This window comes from Schistocerca serialis, chromosome 10 (genome assembly GCF_023864345.2).
Source record: "Schistocerca serialis cubense isolate TAMUIC-IGC-003099 chromosome 10, iqSchSeri2.2, whole genome shotgun sequence".
In the NCBI taxonomy this organism is placed as follows: Eukaryota; Metazoa; Arthropoda; class Insecta; order Orthoptera; family Acrididae; genus Schistocerca; species Schistocerca serialis.
This window is the reverse complement of record NC_064647.1, coordinates 46717441-46737802: the sequence shown is the minus strand read 5'-3', so window position 1 is coordinate 46737802 and position 20362 is coordinate 46717441. Positions and strand designations below refer to the sequence as shown.

Below are 20362 nucleotides of genomic sequence, written 5' to 3'. Positions count from 1 at the left end.
TTCCACGAGAAATCTCCCGTTGCTGAGGAAGTTGGCTATTAAGGTGGTTAAAGTAGAGTCATTAGTGATGTCATAAAAATTTTTCAGGAGTAATTTATGGGTGACAGTGTCGTACGCAGCAGACAAGTCAACAAAGGCCACACAGGTTACCGTATGTGATTCAAAACCGTCTTCGATGTGCAGCTCTTACCCGGTCTAAAGCCAGCCTGTTCAGGTATGAGCGCAGAGTCAATTGCTTCTGTCAAGCTGTTCAAACTCATTCTCTCCAAGATTATATTCAAATGGCAAAGAAGAGAGATGGGACGATGGTTCTTAGAATCTTTGTCCTCTTTGTCGGGTTTAAGGGTAGCGATGACACGAGCTTTCCGCCAGACTAGGGACCCTACCAGAGTATAAGCAGAGTATAAGCAGAGCTATAATCCATTTTAGTGTTGCAGAGCCAAAAAGTTTTATTTGCTCATTCCTAAGATCATCCAGCCCAGCAGCCTTTCCTGTTTTACACTTACTAATCCCCCTCTGCAGCCCCTTGACAGGTCGGTAACAGAAGTACGCATGTTATTTTGGCTAGATGTTTCGGTTATCCGATTTCCCATTTAGTAATAGTTGTTGGGAAATATCGTTGGCTGTTATGTTTGCATGGAGGGTGGCGATAGCAGGGTCATTATTAAGGCGTCTGAGAAGTTTCCAGGCTTTCTGGCTCTTCTTGTTGAAGTCAGTTTCCTCCATAAGCTTGGTCCACTGATCCAACTTGGCGGCTGATATTGAATCAAGTAATTGCAGTCGACGAGATATTGTTTCTTCGACAAAAGGGTCTTGCTCAAATACTGTGTAGTAGCGATCAAGATCTGATGCCATCTCAGGGACAGTCCTTGCACGTATTTGGTTCGGCATCCACGAGGGATGGACATTGTAGAACATTTGTTCACAGCTCTTACGAAACGATCGTATTCCTCAGGGTACGGGCTTATATGTGTTACCTCTTTATCAAGAAGAGTTGTAAACTTCTTCCAGTTTGCTCTTTTAAGGTTATACCGGCGGCGAAATGGAACAGACTGTGGACGTATTGCAGGCAAGATCTGACACGTGATTGGTCTATGTTGAAGTTTAGGGATCAGTGAGCATACTGTCTTTCTGCACAGCTGTTTGACGGTGTCGCTGGCAGATATGAGGTCAAGATTGTATCCACGCTTCCATCGTGCACAATTGAAAGATGGTGGCACTTACTATCGTTTATAAGTGTCATAGACCTAGAATCCGTCCAGTTTAGTACTGCATCTACGCTGTCATCATCTTCACTATAACCCCAGTTGGTACTATGGCTGTTAAAGTCGCCTATTAGTCACTTAGCTGACTGGCTATGGAAATTAGTTGTTTCTTGAAAAATGAAGGCTTCTGTGGGATATCTTCAATATGTCACTGCCCTGTCAGCAACTGTGTAAATATTAATTTTAATTTTAATAATTAACAGCCTCAGTTGCACTGTTTGGCTAGAATTTACGTAGGTTTCAGTCGAGATAACCCATCCTTCTTCAGAATAACAGTAACTACCGTCTTTCCACAGTGGACATCGTCAAGCTAAAACTACAAATCCATAAATTATCGTCAGACTATAAAACTTCTCTGGGACTGCCTCGACCCCACTTCGCGATCGCGATGTAGCAGCCACGAGTGCTGTACTGGAACTGACCGTAGCGTCATGAGGCCCGCCTAGGCGGACACAGTACCTTGCGCCTGCGCATAAACTGTGTGATAGTTACTTGTTGGGACAAGACGTGAACTTAACTCCTGACCTTGAATTTACTAGTAAAGTGAAATAAAAGGTGTAGCTGAGGAAAAGGGCGTATACGTTAACCTGTGCAGAACGTAATTAGATCGACTGTCTTAACGTTTATGAAGTATTCATGCGCATGATATGAGGAAAACATGTGCTTACAAGGTATGGTCTATCTAGGAAAATTTTTGTGCTTGAGCACGAAGTTTAATCACCTAAGAAGAACGTAGGAGTGGGAATAATAATATAAAGCCAACATCGTCATTATTACGACTAGGTTTAGAAGTTTTTAAGACGTAATTGTTAAGCGCTTGCTTAGCTATGGTTACAACGCATGAACATCTTATTGACTTAGCTCGCAAATGCTCATGATTAAAATTAGGAACAAGTCTATATCTAATCTGTAACATCTGACAATACGGGCCATATAAAATAGATGGTCATTATTCAAGGTTAGTATATTTGACCTGAAATGGTCTAGAATCAAGTCAAAAACTAATACACGTGCCTGATTGAGCTTCTTGGCGAATTTATGGTTATGAGTTGCAGAAAACCCTAAAGTAGGGGAAATGTGGCGGCAATGGGTTACTCAATTTGCCTCCATGGAGGTGATCCACACACATACTACAAAAACTGTGTGTGGGCCACTGCCATCATAATTCGGGCCTGGTGACCACTGTCAATCAACTTACGGAGTGACAGCGGAAATATGCTCATAGCTAAAGTGTGACTTGGCGACCATCGCTCCAGTCAACACACTTAAAATAATTGACCGACATAGGTCAATAAGTACTTAAAGAGCTAGTCTAAATTATGGGAGGATGACGGGAAATGGTTAAATTATGTGATTTGGCGAGCGACGCTCCAAGGACACCTTTTAACGTACCATCTCGTGATACTTATATGGATATGACTGCCATTAATCAAGTTAATAAAAAGTTGTGTATGACTAGGTGATGGCATCACTGTTGTCGTATACACATAGTATTGACCACAATCGGCCATATTGAAGGATTATGTGGTGGCACCTATGTTCTGTAAAGGGGTGCATTATACACTGATGTCACCGTGACACCACGCAGCTCATATGTTATGATTTCAATATTGTTCTTTGCAGTAATTCCTGTAGAGTTAATGTACAAGCTGGATTTTGCAAAAATGGCTCTGCCGTACTGACTGTGAGGTCGTTCTGCGGCAAGCCTCGGGCCAAGTACTTTGGGCGCTTGTCTCGAAAGCCCCGATGTGTCTCCTGGATGGAGAGTATGTCACAACTTCCTTAAGGAGTTCCTCCTTCTTGTTGCTTAAGCCCTCTATATTGACAGAGACTATAATCAAAGCTGGCCCTGATATGGGCAATTCTGAAACTCGGCGGGTTGCCATTTCGATGGCTGATGCCTTGGGAGTGGAAGGGTTAGCTGGCTGTCACACCTTTACCAGGGGACGCCCGGATGTGCTCTAGATCAGATACATTCACACCCAGCGGGGACGGGGAGGCTCCTTCCGTGTCGCGTGTGACTTGGCTCGTTTCGTAGGATTCTGGAAAAATGTAGTGAGTCTACACACCCAGAATGTTGTGCAGAGTGTGGTACTGGTACCAAATAGAGTATTAAATTCCTCGAAGACTGCCTTCGTAACTTTCATCGGTTTACTTGAAAACTGCTAGTCTCAATTGTTTTAACTGTTATAGTTCTAACACGAATTCCTTACAGCAGAATCGAAAAATTTGTAGAAATGGACCTCGAGGAAGATCAATTTGGATTCCGGAGAAATGCAGGAACATTTTGGGCAATAGTGACCCCAAACGCTTCTTAGAAGACAGGTTAAGGAAAGACAAACCAAGGTCTAGAGTGTGATTACGTAGGCTTTCCCGGCGTAATAAGTCATGAAAGTCTCTTCGGGTTTGCTGCCGGATCCTAAAATCAACTTGACTCGAGTTGATTTTAGGATCCGGCAGCAAACCCGAAGAGACTTTCAAGGTCTAGAGTATTTGTAGACTTAGAGAAAGCTTTTGACACTGCTGACTGGAACACTTTTTGAAATTATAAAGGTAAGGCTGCTTTCAGAGTCATAGTGCGTGCCTAAGTAGCGAGCCCGTTACAGAAGAGGGTGACGGGATGCTGAGCTGCCCTCTCAGTTAGGGCCAGAGCTAGCGGTACACCGTGCCATGTGTGTTGCAGCCGGTGTCGGGGTGCTGGCCGCCGCTGCCGTCCGCTGTGAAGCTGGACTCGCTGCTGACCTGCCCCTCCCTCAACCTCAACGTCAGCATGCCCTCCTCGCTCAGGACACGCAAGGGGTGGTGCGGCTGTCTGCAGGTGAGTGGCGACTGCTGTTAGTACCGTGGCCGTTCAGTAAGTAATGCAACACATTTTTTTTTTTTCTGAGAGCAGGTTTTATCAAGATTCCTCACTCTTTTGGATGCAAAATCCTGTTTTTCAATATAATGTCAGGCCTTACGCCACCTTAGTGGGAGGGCTCGTACCACTCTGCTGGTCGACGTCCCGCCCGTCACCTACATACTGCTTCCCGCGGACTCCGTCCTCCATTGGGCCAAACAAAGGGGAGGCGAGGAACCCAGCGGGTACACAGTGTGCCAGCACTACCGAGAGAGACGTCCACTTCAGCCGCGAGGTGTTCGCGATCCGTCGGTCACGTCGAACGAGTGTCCGCACGTTCTAACATTGCAGGAGCTGTAGCTGTGTGCGGGGGACCGGTTCGCTGGAGATCGGACACGCTTGCGCGACCTTCTCGCGACGGTATAGACGCCTCGCCTAATGACTCACCGTGCTTTTGTTCAGCGCCAGGCCTCCTAGACATTCTGCAAGAGCCTACGAACATCTGCGATGCTCTGGATTTCCGCCAAAAGAAACTCGACGACAGATCTCTGCTCGGAACGCCGGAACTTCGTGAAACTATAGCGGTAATATTCCACGATGTCTCACAACAATTTCCGCATTTTTTCAGGCGAAATTGGTCGAGAAAATATGTATTGCATTACTACTCGAATGCCCTCGTATTTGTAATTAATGTACAACCGTGGGCCATTTGCATTTCAATCTAATGGCGAAATCGAACTCTTTCCCCAAAACATGGATAAATTCATCTTTTTATAAGGAAGGAAAAACATAAGAAGGTAGACAGAGATGATCATTTGACCCCTATCTGTGATTTTGTGTCAGTTTGTAAAAGCAAATATTAATTGTGCGACTGGCTGATTTCGACGTTTATGTCATTTTCGAGCACATAATTATTACAGTTATCCACAAGTGCTTCAAAATTGCATAAACGCCGAAATCGGCAGATTGCACTGTTAGTAAAAAATATTGCGGCCTGCTATGGACCGAGTTCTCCTTTACAAAAATTTTAGAGGCTGTGGCCCCACGGAAAAATACAATTACTTTACTAAAATTTACTTTACAGGTTTTACAGTATTATTGTCCTGCAAATATTTTATATTTGTTACTTGACAGAAAAACCCACTGACGCTGGTGGAGCTTCTCCGAAACAGTTACGGGTATTAAAGAATTTTTATTTGTCAAGGCAGAACCCAACTTCCGCAATTAACTTCCAAAGCTAGCAGACGACATCAGCGCGCCCCTCGCCCACGTCAACATGAAAACTTTTTTCCCGAGAACCGGAGACGATGAGGTTCCGTTCCGTTTAAGGCCCGAATGAATGCTGCCATTTGAAATGCGTTGTGCAATGTTTTTATGTTCGTTCCGTTTCGTGCGAATCGACCTTTTCTGTGTGAAAGCTCACCGCCATTTCGAGAAATAGTTCGTTTTAAATCCAGTATTTTTAGTCCGTGTCACTATTTGCGTAGCGCCGCTGTGAATAGCCGAACGTGGCTGTAGAATACCGTTACCGAAACGCATTTAATCTCTGGGGTTCTATAGAAACCCGTTGACGAGCCGTGTTTGCTCTCTGTGGCTGAGCTCTTTGTCGCCGTGCGTTGTTCAGCTGTTCCAGCGGTGCGGCCTTGTGCCGACGACACAATAGTCGCGTAGGCTCCGTTGTAATACAGAATGATTGTCCCCGGTGTGTGCTTCTTCATAAGCATGCGTGCTGTCCTCTGCGGGGATATCTTCAGTTGGTCCTCCCTGGCAGGGGCCCACACACTTGAGCAATATTTTAGAATCGGGCGCACGGGTGGTTTGTAAAGGGATGTCCATGAACTGGAGGTCAAATTTGGAACTATTTTTGTTTCCAGCGAAAATCTGTTACGCTTTAACGCAGTTAGCGTATCTACCACGTTTCGCCGCCATTCGATAATTACAGCCCGTGGTGAGTTGCTGCACTTTAATTCTAATCACCTAATTTGTGAAAAATGAAATTTTTTTATTTGTTTTACACATTGGTTAATACGCGTGAGTAGTGTTCGGACAGACATATGGACAAAGAGGCTCGATGAAAATAGTATTAACTGCTTTGACGGAACCCAAGAAACTGATCTTTTATTGATATATTTCTTTGAACCTTACGATTACGTAGATTTTCAGTCACTTATTGTATGATCACTTAACAGAATTCTTCTCGCTGAATTCCAGCTTAACTTCCTTCTACAAACGATAACTTCTTGTTCGCACGTGTGTTTCGACACGTTAGCATGCCACTTAACGTAAATATTGTATAAGTTTTGATACAAATTCATATTGAACAGAATAACATCGGCTTTATATGCGTTGCAGAACATCACGACTGAATCACTGAATGACAGGCTGTGATTTCGACTCTCACGGCGGGGAATTCCCTGAATGAAATCTGACACTTGTGCTCCAGTCGGGGAATCTCAGGCATACGGGCATGTAAAGTGTTAAGCTGGGAGAGGCCACTGGTGGTCACTGTAATATTTTCTACTTTCAGGATTAATTTTATATTAATTATTATTAGCTGTTAAAACATCACGATAATTATTATTATCCGTCATATTTAAGTATATTCTAATTTTAAAAAATTCACGTGAGATTATAGTTGCCCCAATCTGCCCCTTTAAGTGAGACTCGGTGAAGTTTTGCCGGACCCCCCTCACCCCTTCCCAATCTTGAGGTCACGTAAGCAGTCTTCCTTCTAGACTGACTCCATTTTCCCAATATCCGATCAATGAAGCGAATCTGCTACCGGTTACTGAGCCTATGCAATCGTTCCATTTCACATCGCTAGAAACTGTTTCACCCAGATGTTTATATCAGTTCACTGATTCCAGTTATTGCTAATTGATGCAATGAAACAGGACTGGTGAGGTTTCAGTGCTTACATTAATCTTTATTGGCCCCACTCTGTTCGTGCGTATACCGATGTGAAGAGATTTCAGCAGCAGAATATGCATTTTTGTCTCCAGGCTGAAATATTCCAAGCAATTTCGTCAGCCCACGTATTCCAGCCGGTTGTGCGAACAACCTCATTTCTTATCTTATGAGACTACCTACCGTGGTATATCCTTGCTCCCCGTAGCTACCAAGATATATGCTAGAATTCTGTTGAACTACCTCCACACACTCTCTGAGACTGTACTTCCTGAATCTCAGTACGGATTTCGCCAGTCCAGAGGAACTATTGATACCATCCGTGCACGAAAACTGCAGTAGAAGCGCAGGGATATTCAGTTGTGCTGTGTTGTGATTGTATCAGTTAGATGAGGAATGATTTTTTTGGTAAAGGACAGCGCTATATTGGAAGGCGAAAAAGATATATATTATGAATAATATTATTATTTTTGAACAGAAGAAGTTTGAGGTAAGACGCAGCACTGCGTAGCTAGGAATGATTATTGTCAGCTAGTTAACTTGCTCAGAGCTGAGAGAAATCCACCTCACTTTCCTGAGCCATGCGTTAACATATTAGTTCATTAAGCTGTTTGATTTTTATAGAAATTTTCTGTTAGCATTATACCCTCTTTAAATTATTGTTCACTTTTTTAAGCATAGTATTGTTATGTGCGAAGATCAAGCAAAATTTTACCGTGTCTTTTTGAATACATACCTCATTCTAAAATATTTGTCTTGAACTATCATTTCACAGGAACAGTTGCTCACCCCACCCCACTGAGTAGGGGAAAGCTGGGTAAAGTGGGCACCCTAAGAAAAACGTTTTGTTTCATTCACTTTATTTGACATATAAGCATGTAGAATGTATCTTATTAAGCTATGTACATTCTAGAACCATAAAAAAGTTGTATTATTACTCAGTACCATGTTCTGTAGTAGAGAAGTGGGCTTAAATGAATGTCTGAAAATGGCCACTTTGCCCAGTAGGTAGGGCAAAGTGGCCACAGGTGGATAAAAGGTAAAAAAAGACTCAAAGAACAAGTTTATGACACTGTGAATAGAAAGGAATTTCGAAATGTAGAACGTAGCCTACACATTTACAGAATGAAATTTATTAAAATTTGAGATAAATATTCAAACTTATTAACAATTTACCAGATTATACAAAACGTTAATAGTTTTACTTTGCAGGTTACAGCGCATCAATTGTCATGAGATAAAAGTCAAATTAGGGTCATAAGTCACTTATCTCTACAATATTCACACACGAACACGTCGTCATCTTCATCATATCCGGCACATTTTTCATGAGCCCGCAGCTTGCAATCAGAGCATCTAATCCAACCTTCATTGTCTTTAGATTTATTGTAACCCTCATTTCAATAAAAACATTCAGTGTCCTTATCTTCCTCGCTGTATTCTTCTTCACTGTATTCTCCAAAAATCTGCTTTTTGCACTTTACTCCCAGCTTTCCTATTTGCGCTTTTGCTTTGTTATTAGGCCTTTTTATTTCAACAGCTGGTTTAGTCATTTCTTCTTTTTCTACAAGGTTTGTTCTTTTCTTGATCTGCTTTTTCTTCTTCGCCTTATCTTCTAACAGCTCACTTTTGTAAGGGATAGAGGTTATTATCGTTGCCTGATCCCTTCTTTGCACTTTATTTCTTTGTTGTTGCTGCTGGCCTAATTTTAATTTTGGTAAAGGTAGGCCTATAATATCTTTTGGGCTTACTGCAAAAAATGTAGACTGTGTTACCTTCTCATTTGCGTCAGCAATGAAAGTGCCCTCATTATTGTTTTTGCCACTCATTTCTCCTTCCTGCGCAGCTTCATTTTCATTAGTAGGACTATCAACTGTTTCTTCGCTATTTGCTGCTACAACATCAAATTCATCTTCTTCAGTTTGCTTAGGCCTATTAAATACATCTTTAACACTTTCAGTTCCTTTGTTTGTCTCATTTACTGTGCCCCTTCTATTATCATTTAAGTTTCCTCCACAGATTATGCCTATGTCCGATATGCACACCTCTGCAGCAATGAAATCTGCATCTGAAAATATAGACGGGTCCAAAGAGACAATCCCGCATTTACGAAATCCATTTATCGTTGTAGACGGTACTGCTACCAGCAGAAATGCCTCTCCAAGAAGCTTACTGATTTGGAATTGTGTTATTACCCTTCCTGGGTTGTTTCAGAGAAACTTTTCACAAGCTCTGGCATAGAATGTTTTGAAAGGTGCCATAAATAATACATCTAGAGGTTGTCGTTTGTGGTTACAATGTGGTGGCTTTTTCTATGAACTCTGTATTTTTTGTGTGGGTGGCGTGTCCATCTAGAACAAGTAGGACAGGATTGTCAGCCGTAGGCTTTATGTAGTTCAAGAAATGATCAAACCACTTCATGAAAATATCCATCTGCATCCATCCACTGTGATGGCAGGGAAATGCGGTTCCTGGAGGAGCATCATCCTGAAGTTCAACTTTCATTCTTTGTCTGGGAAATATCACAAAGGATGGATTGCAGACATGCATATGGCTACAGCTGAAAGCAATTAATAGCACCAACTTGGCGTCTGCCTTTACAAGAGAAAATTTTGAAATTTCTAGACTGAACTGTCGTTAGACCAGTTTTTGTCAACATTGTAGATTCTATGAGCAGGGTAAAAGTGTTTTTCTTGCACTTCCTGGAGAACGTTGAAAAATCTTTGCACATTAGCTTTATTAAAACCCTGAGCCCTGGCCATTGAAGTGGATTCTGGTTTTCTAGGGCTTATGTTTGGATGTCTTTTCCGAAACTGTGCCATCCAGTCCTTGCCTGCCATATTTTTTTTCTTTATTAAATGGGTGTGGTACATTATTCCTCTCAGCAAGTTGAAACACCAAGTCTCGTAAATCAGTTACTGATATGCCATAATACCTTCGTTCCATGTAAAAAATATGGCTAACAAGTTCTTCTTCTTGCTTTTCGCCGAAAACACGTCTAAAGTTTCCAAGAATCTTCTTATTTTCAATAGCATCAGGATTTTTCTTCTGGAATGTTTCTTGGAACATTGAACTGTTTGGCTACTGTTGTAAAGGGCATCTTTTCTTTTCTTACAGCTTCCAGTGTCTGGTGCATAGCATGGGAATCCCACGATGGTTGCAGTGATTTTCTCACATTCTTGTAATGATAGAACACACGTTTCAAAAATCGGTTAATATATTAATGCTTTAATATACGTGCGTATTTTCAGACAGACTATTTTCTTATTATTGAGAGTATGTTCGGGGAAAGTGGCCACCGGCCAGACGACTGGGCACTTCGCCCGACTGGACGCCGGCCGGGGTGGCCGAGCAGTAATCAAATGTCGCAGTACATACGTTTTAAATATACTTTCCATCAGAAGTACAGAAAACACAAAATACGTCACTGCAGACGAGTGCGCCCGTCTGTCTCCACGAGACTCTCTGGCAATACCAAAGAAGTCTCTTTGAATAGTTTTAAGTGTTGTCCATCAGGCTGCAGCATTCTCCAAGGGAATAAATGCAAGTGGCTACTTTACCCGCCATGACCACTACAGCCGCCCATACCCTACCTTTTTACTGTTTGAATATACACTCCTGGAAATTGAAATAAGAACACCGTGAATTCATTGTCCCAGGAAGGGGAAACTTTATTGACACATTCCTGGGGTCAGATACATCGCCTGATCACACTGACAGAACCACAGGCACATAGACACAGGCAACAGAGCATGCACAATGTCGGCACTAGTACAATGTATATCCACCTTTCGCAGCAATGCAGGCTGCTATTCTCCCATGGAGACGATCGTAGAGATGCTGGATGTAGTCCTGTGGAACGGCTTGCCATACCATTTCCACCTGGCGCCTCAGCTGGACCAGCGTTCGTGCTGGACGTGCAGACCGCGTGAGACGACGCTTCATCCAGTCCCAAACATGCTCAATGGGGGACAGATACGGAGATCTTGCTGGCCAGGGTAGTTGACTTACACCTTCTAGAGCACGTTGGGTGGCACGGGATACATGCGGACGTGCATTGTCCTGTTGGAACAGCAAGTTCCCTTGCCGGTCTAGGAATGGTAGAACGATGGGTTCGATGAAGGTATGGATGTACCGTGCACTATTCAGTGTCCCCTCGACGATCACCAGTGGTGTACGGCCAGTGTAGGAGATCGCTCCCCACACCATGATGCCGGGTGTTGGCCCTGTGTGCCTCGGTCGTATGCAGTCCTGATTGTGGCGCTCACCTGCACGGCGCCAAACACGCATACGACCGTCATTGGCACCAAGGCAGAAGCGACTCTCATCGCTGAAGACGACACGTCTCCATTCGTCCCTCCATTCACGCCTGTCGCGACACCACTGGAGGCGGGCTGCACGATGTTGGGGCGTGAGCGGAAGACGGCCTAACGGTGTGCGGGACCGTAGCCCAGCTTCATGGAGACGGTTGCGAATGGTCCTCGCCGATACCCCAGGAGCAACAGTGTCCCTAATTTGCTGGGAAGTGGCGGTGCGGTCCCCTACGGCACTGCGTAGGATCCTACGGTCTTGGCGTGCATCCGTGCGTCGCTGCGGTCCGGTCCCAGGTCGACGGGCACGTGCACCTTCCGCCGACCACTGGCGACAACATCGATGTACTGTGGAGACCTCACGCCCCACGTGTTGAGCAATTCGGCGGTACGTCCACCCGTCCTCCCGCATGCCCACTATACGCCCTCGCTCAAAGTCCGTCAACTGCACATACGGTTCACGTCCACGCTGTCGCGGCATGCTACCAGTGTTAAAGACTGCGATGGAGCTCCGTATGCCACGGCAAACTGGCTGACACTGACGGCGGCGGTGCACAAATGCTGCGCAGCTAGCGCCATTCGACGGCCAACACCGCGGTTCGTGGTGTGTCCGCTGTGCCGTGCGTGTGATCATTGCTTGTACAGCCCTCTCGCAGTGTCCGGAGCAAGTATGGTGGGTCTGACACACTGGTGTCAATGTGTTCTTTTTTCCATTTCCAGGAGTGTAGTTGGAAATTTTATTTAGAAACAGAAATCTAACTAACCCGCCGCCTGCTTGCTGTTTACTGTTGCACTTTCGAGAAATATGCAACAGTGTTGTCAAGATGCGAAGTAAATGGAAATTTTGACGTGTGCCAGATAATTGTTTTACTTCAGCTACGCATTTAATATAAAGACGAGTTGCATTCAGATCAGTTACAGTTCAGTTCAAATTAGGTTCTGTCTGGTCGAAGGCTAGCGGACGAGTTTAAGTTGGATAACAGTTTGTGGGAACATAGTTTTGGTAAAATGTAGACCTTTTTTTTAGAGTAGGAGGTAAAGTTGGGCTAAATTTCAGACAGAAAGAAATATAGTAGGGAGGTTACGATGCCTGGGGATGTGCTGTAGAATGAAACATCGGTCAAATTCCCTACTACTAATGAGCTCAAACAAGGATGTGTCCTCGCGCCATCGTTGTTTGCTCTGTACCTAGCAACCGTGCTGTGTGCTGTGTGAGACATGGTCCGTGTACACAGTGCGAGAGTAGAACTTGTATCAGATCTCACACAGCCGACTGAATAGCAGTATGCTGATGACAACGCTCAACGCTTGTGTTGCAACTGTCTGTTAACTGTTTCGGTACTGCATATATACGGTTTGCCCTAACCATCAGCATCCAGAACACAAAGGTAACAGCGCAGCCATCTCCTGGAATGGTCCTTTCGGATTTCAATATCGCTTTTTCCAGCACACCTTTGGAACAAGTACATCACTTCCTCTATCTAGGAAGTATATCACCAACCAGTGCCTCGTTGGAAAAGGACGTGGAGACAGGATTCGTGCCGCGCGTGTTACTTTTGGACGCCTCCTACTTCCGATCTGACTCTACGCACCACACTGATGGTGTATCGCGCAGTTGTGTCTACCCTGCTCTAAAGTTGCGAAACCTGGACACTACATCGCCTTAATCTTAAGAAACTAGAACTTGTTAAGCTTATCCATTAAAGATTCAGTTCATTTGAAGTTTCGTTCTTGCGTCTGAGTATAAAGTTCAAGAAAATACAAACACCTGCAGTTCATTACAATCACTACAATTACATATTACCTCTAGCTGAAATAAACAGAATCTGCGTTTACTACTATTACAGATCATATTAATGTCAGAAGAGAAAAAAGTCGGCAGTTCATTTGAAGTTTTTTCCTTGTATTTAAACTTTAAATATAAAGTTCGTGGTCAAACAAATACCTGCAACTCATTCCAAATGCCGGCTTATGTGAGCGAGCGGTTCTAGGCGCTTCAGTCCGAAACCGCGCTGCTGCTACGGTCGCAGGTTCGAATCCTGCCTCGGGCATGGATGTGTGTGATGTCGTTAGGTTAGTTAGGTTTCAGTAGTTCTAAGTCTAGGGGACTGATGACCTCCGATGTTAAGTCCCGTAGTGTTTGGAACCATTTGAATTTTTCATTCCAAATACTACAAATTCTGTAAAATTTTATTCCTCCACATTCATGTTAACGTCAGTCTTGATTAAAGTATTTGCCCGTAAACTGACTGTTATATGTTAATATAAGAATAGAAATAAGACACCAGATTGTTTGAACTTTGTTCTTGTAGTAATTTGTTTATTTATTTTATTTTGGGCTTTCGTGTTAACACCAGCTTTGATTAAAGTTTGTGTCCATTCATGGACTTTAGTACGAGCAAACAAAAACAGATAACATCTCAGAACAAAGTAGGTCTGTGTCATATCATTGTGCGAAGATCTTTGTAACAAGTAACTGTTGTATAGGACATGCTGGATGCTGGCAAAGTTTCGTTATCAGAGTGTATAAGCATGCATATCCTGTAAAAGTAGGTAATGTGATACCACCTGGTCGCAGAAAGTACAAAACAAAATTCTGGGCCAAATCGGCATATAAACAGTAAGCGTAGCGATGCATTAAACTATTTTGCATATTGTTGTCACAGAGCCAGCACGCGGCATTACGCTTCGAAACAGCTACGTAACTTCCTGGACACCATCTGAAGATGAGCCTCAAATGGTTCGAAAACCGGTACATGGAATAAATATGTCAAAAAAGTGACTGGTTGAAGTTAATGGAATAAATGACCATTTCAAAAAAGTGACTGATTTTAGTTTTATGTACATACAAGGAAACTAGAAAGCTTCAACCAACAGAAGCTTAGATAATTATGAACGTCAGATAGGATGTCTTCGTATAAAACAGTTCTGTTTTTGAGAAGGCCAAGACGTATAGTACAGAAGCCACCGTTACTGGTCACGAACTCAGATCGGTCATGTCCAGAGGATGAGAAACAACAGACTTCCTCGAGAGTGAAGTGATCCCCGTGGTGCGCTAAAGGAACCTAAAGAGTCCGAACACGTGGTGTGCAGCAGCAGAAGGTGGCGAACTACTTCAGCTGCTGCCTCACACTCTGATCAGGAAAATGGGAAACGTCACACTTCCGCAGGCCCAGCCACGCCCTCCACCCTCTGCGCCGCACCTTTCCTGCCGAGACTGGACTGCTAAGCCATCATAGACATCTCTGTACCTGAACTGCGATGCAATAATGGAAATGCCGCAGGAAACGAAAACTGGGATTTGAGTATCAGCCGGCATCCTCCTACAGTGCTACATCCCAGACGCCACGAGTCTCTTTTCTTCCGTGTTCACACAGTCCACGATTCGCGAACACACAGGGTGACAATTATTGAACTACATTACATAAAATCGTCATAACTTCTGAACGGTTTGCGTTAGGACGTTCAAGCTGTACGATTGGCCGCGGGGAGTGATGGTAATTAGTATGCGCATTCGTGGTTTGGATTACGGACGGAGGTCACTTTCATTTAAATGGGTTCGTCAGTAAGCAAAATTGAAGCATTTGAGGGACTGAGAAACCGCATTTCGCCATCGAGAAGTGACTGTGTGTGTGCAAGTACAGTCACGGAATAATCGGTGCGATAGTCCTTGATGGCACGGTGACTAACGAACGGTACGTGAAGGTTTCGGAAGCTGATTTCTTCCCCATTAACCAAAGTGACCCTGATTTTGTTAAGATGTGGTTCGTGCAAGACGGAGCTCGATCCCATCAAAGCAGGAGAGTGTTTGCTACCCTGGACCGCACTCTGGCTCTGGGGTACCACAAGTCACTGGCACGGTCCTCGAGTTACCACCGTATTCTCCGACTCCTTTTTGTGGGGCTATATCTAAAGACAAGGTGTACGCAAATAACCTCAAAACCATTGCTAAGCTGAAAAGAGCCATTCACGAGGTCATCTCAGCATCGATGTTCCGACACTTCACCGGGACATGCAAAATTTCGCTATTCGTCTGTGCCACATCATCGCCAACGAAGGCAGGCATATCGAACTGTCGTAACCTAAATCAGAATATCTGTAGTGACGTTTACATGTTGTGTGCACGCTGTACTTTGTTACTATTTTAAGTTTTTTTTGTATAGCTCAATAACTGTCACCCTGTACAGTGCAGTGCTCCAGAAGTAAATTATGAGAAATGCCTTCCTCAGATTAAGACCTATGTTTGATATTAGTAGATTTATTTGATTTATTTGCCTTTACATATCGCCCTTACTACTTTTCTTCGAAGGTATCAGAATTTCTTAATTTCGTCTACTTCGTGGCTCCCAGTTATGATAAGTTTATAGCAAATCTTATTTCTTCGGTTTACTCTCAATTCATACTGTTCGTTCACTAGATCTGTCTTTCCATTCTAGAGGTCTTGTAGTTCTGCCTCATTTTCAGCAAGAATAACCGCGTCGTCAGCAAATCGTATCGTTGATGTCGGTTCACCGTGGTCTGCAGTCACGAACACAAATTTGCTGAGAAGCCAGCTCGACAAAATTGAGGATGGTTTAACTGAAACGTAAACAGCACTCACGGGTTAGGCTGCGGCCACGGCGGCACTGACATCGTCCTTTTATCGAATCAGTGCGCCGCTACGTGCCCGGTCACAATGTAGACGAAAACTGGTGAAATTTAAATCAATTTGTTTTCTTTGGCCACATAGATCGATACGACACGAAATAGGGACTGTGAGCAACTGATCGAAGGAGAAGTTTGTGGCATCCTGAGGATGAAAATTTCGTAATCAGGGTATAGTTCGGTATCTATGGACTGAAATCGCAGGTTTACCGGAAACTACAATAAAGTTAGTGTAGTTCATCGTTTGGTGGACATTAGCTGTTACTGCTTGCTAGCGTTTTGATGCCAGTAGCGTGACGTTTCTGTTACGTGAAGTGGTTTGCCAATGTGCTTGCTGTAGGTATTTCCACTTTTCACTCCTTTAGATGTTAAAAATATCTTATTCTAACTTTATGTTTGTCTTTCACACGTATGCTGAATGACAGTTATTGAAGGTTAATTGGCGTATGTCTCCATAACGTCAAATGAATTCAGCAAATTGGAGTGCCTGTAGTCTTGCTTTTCAGGGTCACCAAGAATCATCTCAAGTATGTAACACTTTCGGATAACGAAAGCTAAGTTGTAGTACTCATGGATGTGGGATTCGAACTCTATTTAAAAAAATCCGATATGGTACTCTCATTAAAGATGCAGTTCTGGCTCAAGTAAAGTAGTAAAGACACTTAGATATTTGACATCTGGATGTTACATATTTCCAGTATTTTGTTCTACACTACTTGGTGAAAAGTACATTTTCAAAGATTTTGTGTGAGACGCTGGATGCTATTTACGATGCTCAAAAGTCTAATTTAAAAGCTAATATTCTCAGTCTTGCACCCCAAATTCTATGGAATATTTTACTTCCTTTCTCAGATCCACTGGGCATTTAGTAGAGTCTGCTTTTCTGAATGTACTGCTAGTGCAGCATTAATTTTGACCACTTGAAAATAAAATGAGCTGCTGTGAAACCACAAATCTTTCACTAATTAATTAATTAATACTTTCGTACTCATTCACAATACATTCCATTAGAACTACTGATAGCCTTGGGAGAGCCAGCGCTGACAAAAAAACTCTACCATCTGGTGAGCAAGATGTATGAGACTGGCGAAATTCCCTCAGACTTCAAGAAGAATATAATAATGCCAATCCCAAAGAAAGCGGGAGCTGAAATTACGGAACTATCAGTTTAATAAGCCACGGCTGCAAAATACTAACACGAATTCTTTACAGACGATTGGAAAAACTGGTAGAAGCCGACCTCGGGGAAGATTAGTTTGGATTCTATAGAAATGTTGGAACACGTGAGGCAATACTGACCCTACGACTTATTTTAGAATATAGATTAAGGAAAGGCAAACCCACGTTTCTAGCATTTGTAGACTTAGAGAAAGCTTTTGACAATGTTGACTGGAATACTCTCTTTCAAATTCTGAAGGTGGCAGGGGTAAAAATGCAGGGAGCGAAAGGCTATTTACAATTTGTACAGAACCAGATGGCAGTTATGAGAGTCGAGAGGCATGAAAGGGAAGCAGTGGTTGGGAAGGGCGTGAGACAGGAATGTAGCCTATGGGCTCAAATGGCTCTGAGCACTATGCGACTCAACTTCTAAGGTCATTAGTCGCCTAGAACTTAGAACTAATTAAATCTAACTAAGCTAAGGACATCACACACATCCATGCCCGAGGCAGGATTCGAATCTGCGACCGGAGCGGTCGCTCGGTTCCAGACTGTAGCGCCTATAACCACCCGGCCACTCCGGCCGGAGTTTGTAGCCTATACCCGATGTTATTCAATCTGTATATTGAGCAAGCAATAAAGGAAACAAAAGAAAAGTTCGGAGTAGGAATTAAAATACATGGAGGAGAAATTAAAACTTTGAGGTTCGCCGATGATATTGTAATTGTGTCAGAGACATCAAAGGACTTGGAAGAGCAGTTGAACGGAATGGACAGTGTCTTGAAAGGAGGATATAAGATGAACATCAACAAAAGCAAAACGAGGATAATGGAATGTAGTCGAATAAAATCGGGTGATGCTGAGGATATTAGATTAGGAAATGAGACGGTTAAAGTGGTAAATGCATTTCGCTATTTGGGGAGCAAAATAACTGATGATGGTAGAAGTAGAGAGGATATAAAATGTAGTCTGGAAATGGCAAGGAAGGTGTGTCTGAAGAACATCGAGTATAGATTTAGGTGTCAGGAAGCCTTTTCCGAAGGTATTTGTATGGAGTGTGACCATGTATGGTTCAAATGACTCTGAGCACTATGGGACTTAACATCTGAGGTCATTAGTCCCCTAGAACTTAGAACTACTTAAACCTAACTAACCTAAGGACATCATACACATCCGTGGCCGAGGCAGGATTCGAACCTGCGACCGTAGCAGTCCCGCGGTTCCCGACTGAGCGCCTAGAACCGCACGGCCACCGCGGCCCGCGTAGCCATGTATGGAAGTGAAACGTGGACAATAATAGTTTAGACAAAAAGAGAAAAGAAGCTTTCGAAATGTGGTGCTACAGAAGGACGCTGAAGATTAGATGGGTAGATCACATAACTAATAAGGAGGTATTGAATAGAACTGGAGAGAAGAGATATTTGTGGCACAACTTGACTAGAAGAAGGGATCGCTTGGTAGGACATATTCTGAGGCATCAAGGGATCACCAATTTAATATTGGAGGGCAGCGCGGAGGGTAAAAATCGTAGAGGGAGACCAAGAGATGAATACACTAATCAGATACAGAAGGTTGTAGGTTGCAGTAGGTACTGGGAGATGAAGAAGCTTGTACAGGATAGAGTAGCATGGAGAGCTGCATCAAACCAGTCTCAGGACTGAAGACCACAACAACAACAACACAAATTTTATCCTTGAATCATGTAATAGAAACATCGCCTATTTTCACTACGTAGACTAACTATTTTGTGCTCTTAACCTAATTGGCAAAAACTTTTTTACACCGATATCGCTCGTCCTGCTACTGCGAGGTAATAAACCGAACTAACAATAATGTGTTTTCAACGGATCCTTAATGTGGGGCATCGTTGAAGTTGTACAAACTGATGGAAAAACATTGCAACACTAAAAAAAATAATTAATATAGAGTAATGAAATTTCGGAAATACGTTTGTCTAGGTCCCATAATTAAGTGATTAACAAGCGCGAGATAAGGAATTGCAAATGTGAAATGCTGGTGCATTAATGACCAGTGTAACCGGCAAATCGTCGAATGCCGTCGTGGAGACGGGCACGCGTTGTGCTGTACAGGTGCCGGATGTCTGTCGGCCAGAGTTCCTTGCCTGTTGCGCTCGGTGGGTCAGTACAGGGACGGTTAACGCCGGTTGTGGATTACGCTGGAGCTGTCGTCCGACGTTGTCTCATACTTGCTCGATTGGAGACAAATTTGGTGACGGAACAGACTAAGACGGCACGTTAACTCTCTGTAGAGCCCTGTTGTAAAAGACCCTCTGGAATGCTGTTCATTAATGGCAATACAACAGGACGAATCGTGAGACTGACGTTCAGGTTTGCAGTCGGCGTGCGCGGCGTAAGCACGAGAGTCGTACGCAGACAGGCTGGCAGGCTGGCTGCAGGCCCCAGCTGGCCTCCCACGAGCTCTGGCTTCACGCAACCAAAGTCGCAAATGGCGGTGTTTTGCAGTCAGTGAAATGCACGCTACAAGGCTTCCGGCTCTGTACTCTCCTCGAGGTAAGCGGCTTGTGGCTGTTCGCTACGTCACTTGTGCCGGCTGCTGCTCAAACTGCTGCGACAGGCGGCGGTGCGGTGCGGTGCGATGGGCCGGAGCCGCGGCGGTCTTCCCTGTCGACAGTGCCAGCTGGTCGTCACCTTGCGAGCGTACGTTCTCGTGACCTGCTACGTGACATCATTCAAACTGAGTGAGGTACTGTCTACTAGCATCGACTCAGAGGTAAGCGACGCTCACGTCCTGTACAACGTGCAGCCTACTCTGACTCGCATCCTCGTAGTGGCGCTACTTGCGACACTCTTACGCGACTGGCGCGAATTTTGAGCAGGCTTCGTCTTTCACGTGTAGAAACACGTCTACCAACTTTCGTTCGTGTCACACCACTCTTTCTTCGTGTTGCAGTTTTTTTTCTGTCAAAAGGAAAATGGCGTCACAGTGTCAAAGCGCTTTAACTTTTGTGGTATGGCGTTTTTTCTCTTCGTGTCATATATTCGTAAAACTTGCCTGGTAATTTGAGTAACTGAAGACAAAGTGTACAGTACTTGCCTCGTTCTTTTCGAGACATCGTATGCGTAGCTCATTTACATGCGTTCGGATCTTTTTATAGCAAACGCAGCTCTCGTCTGAATGCAGAGAGGCGTCGTCATATCCCGGCCTTCGTACACAGGATAACTTCTAACCTAAGCTAACCTCCTGGACCTCGACAAACA

General features: G+C 43.8%; 1 protein-coding gene across 4 annotated transcripts in view; it reads left to right on the top strand.

Annotated features, from left to right (window-relative positions):
- The window catches only part of LOC126424539 (disheveled-associated activator of morphogenesis 1), a 456338-nt gene that overhangs the window by 266245 nt on the left and 169731 nt on the right, over positions 1–20362 (top strand). For 3 of the 4 annotated variants that reach the window (XR_007576184.1, XR_007576183.1, XM_050087275.1), the window contains exon 2: positions 3949–4083. Coding sequence is in view for 2 of the 4 variants with exons in the window: in XM_050087275.1 (XP_049943232.1) it covers positions 3949–4083 (135 nt within the window). In the remaining 2 variants the exon portion in view is untranslated. Of the gene's footprint in view, positions 1–3948; positions 4084–19732; positions 19848–20362 lie in introns of those variants that run through there. The other variant, XM_050087276.1, reaches the window with a different exon arrangement.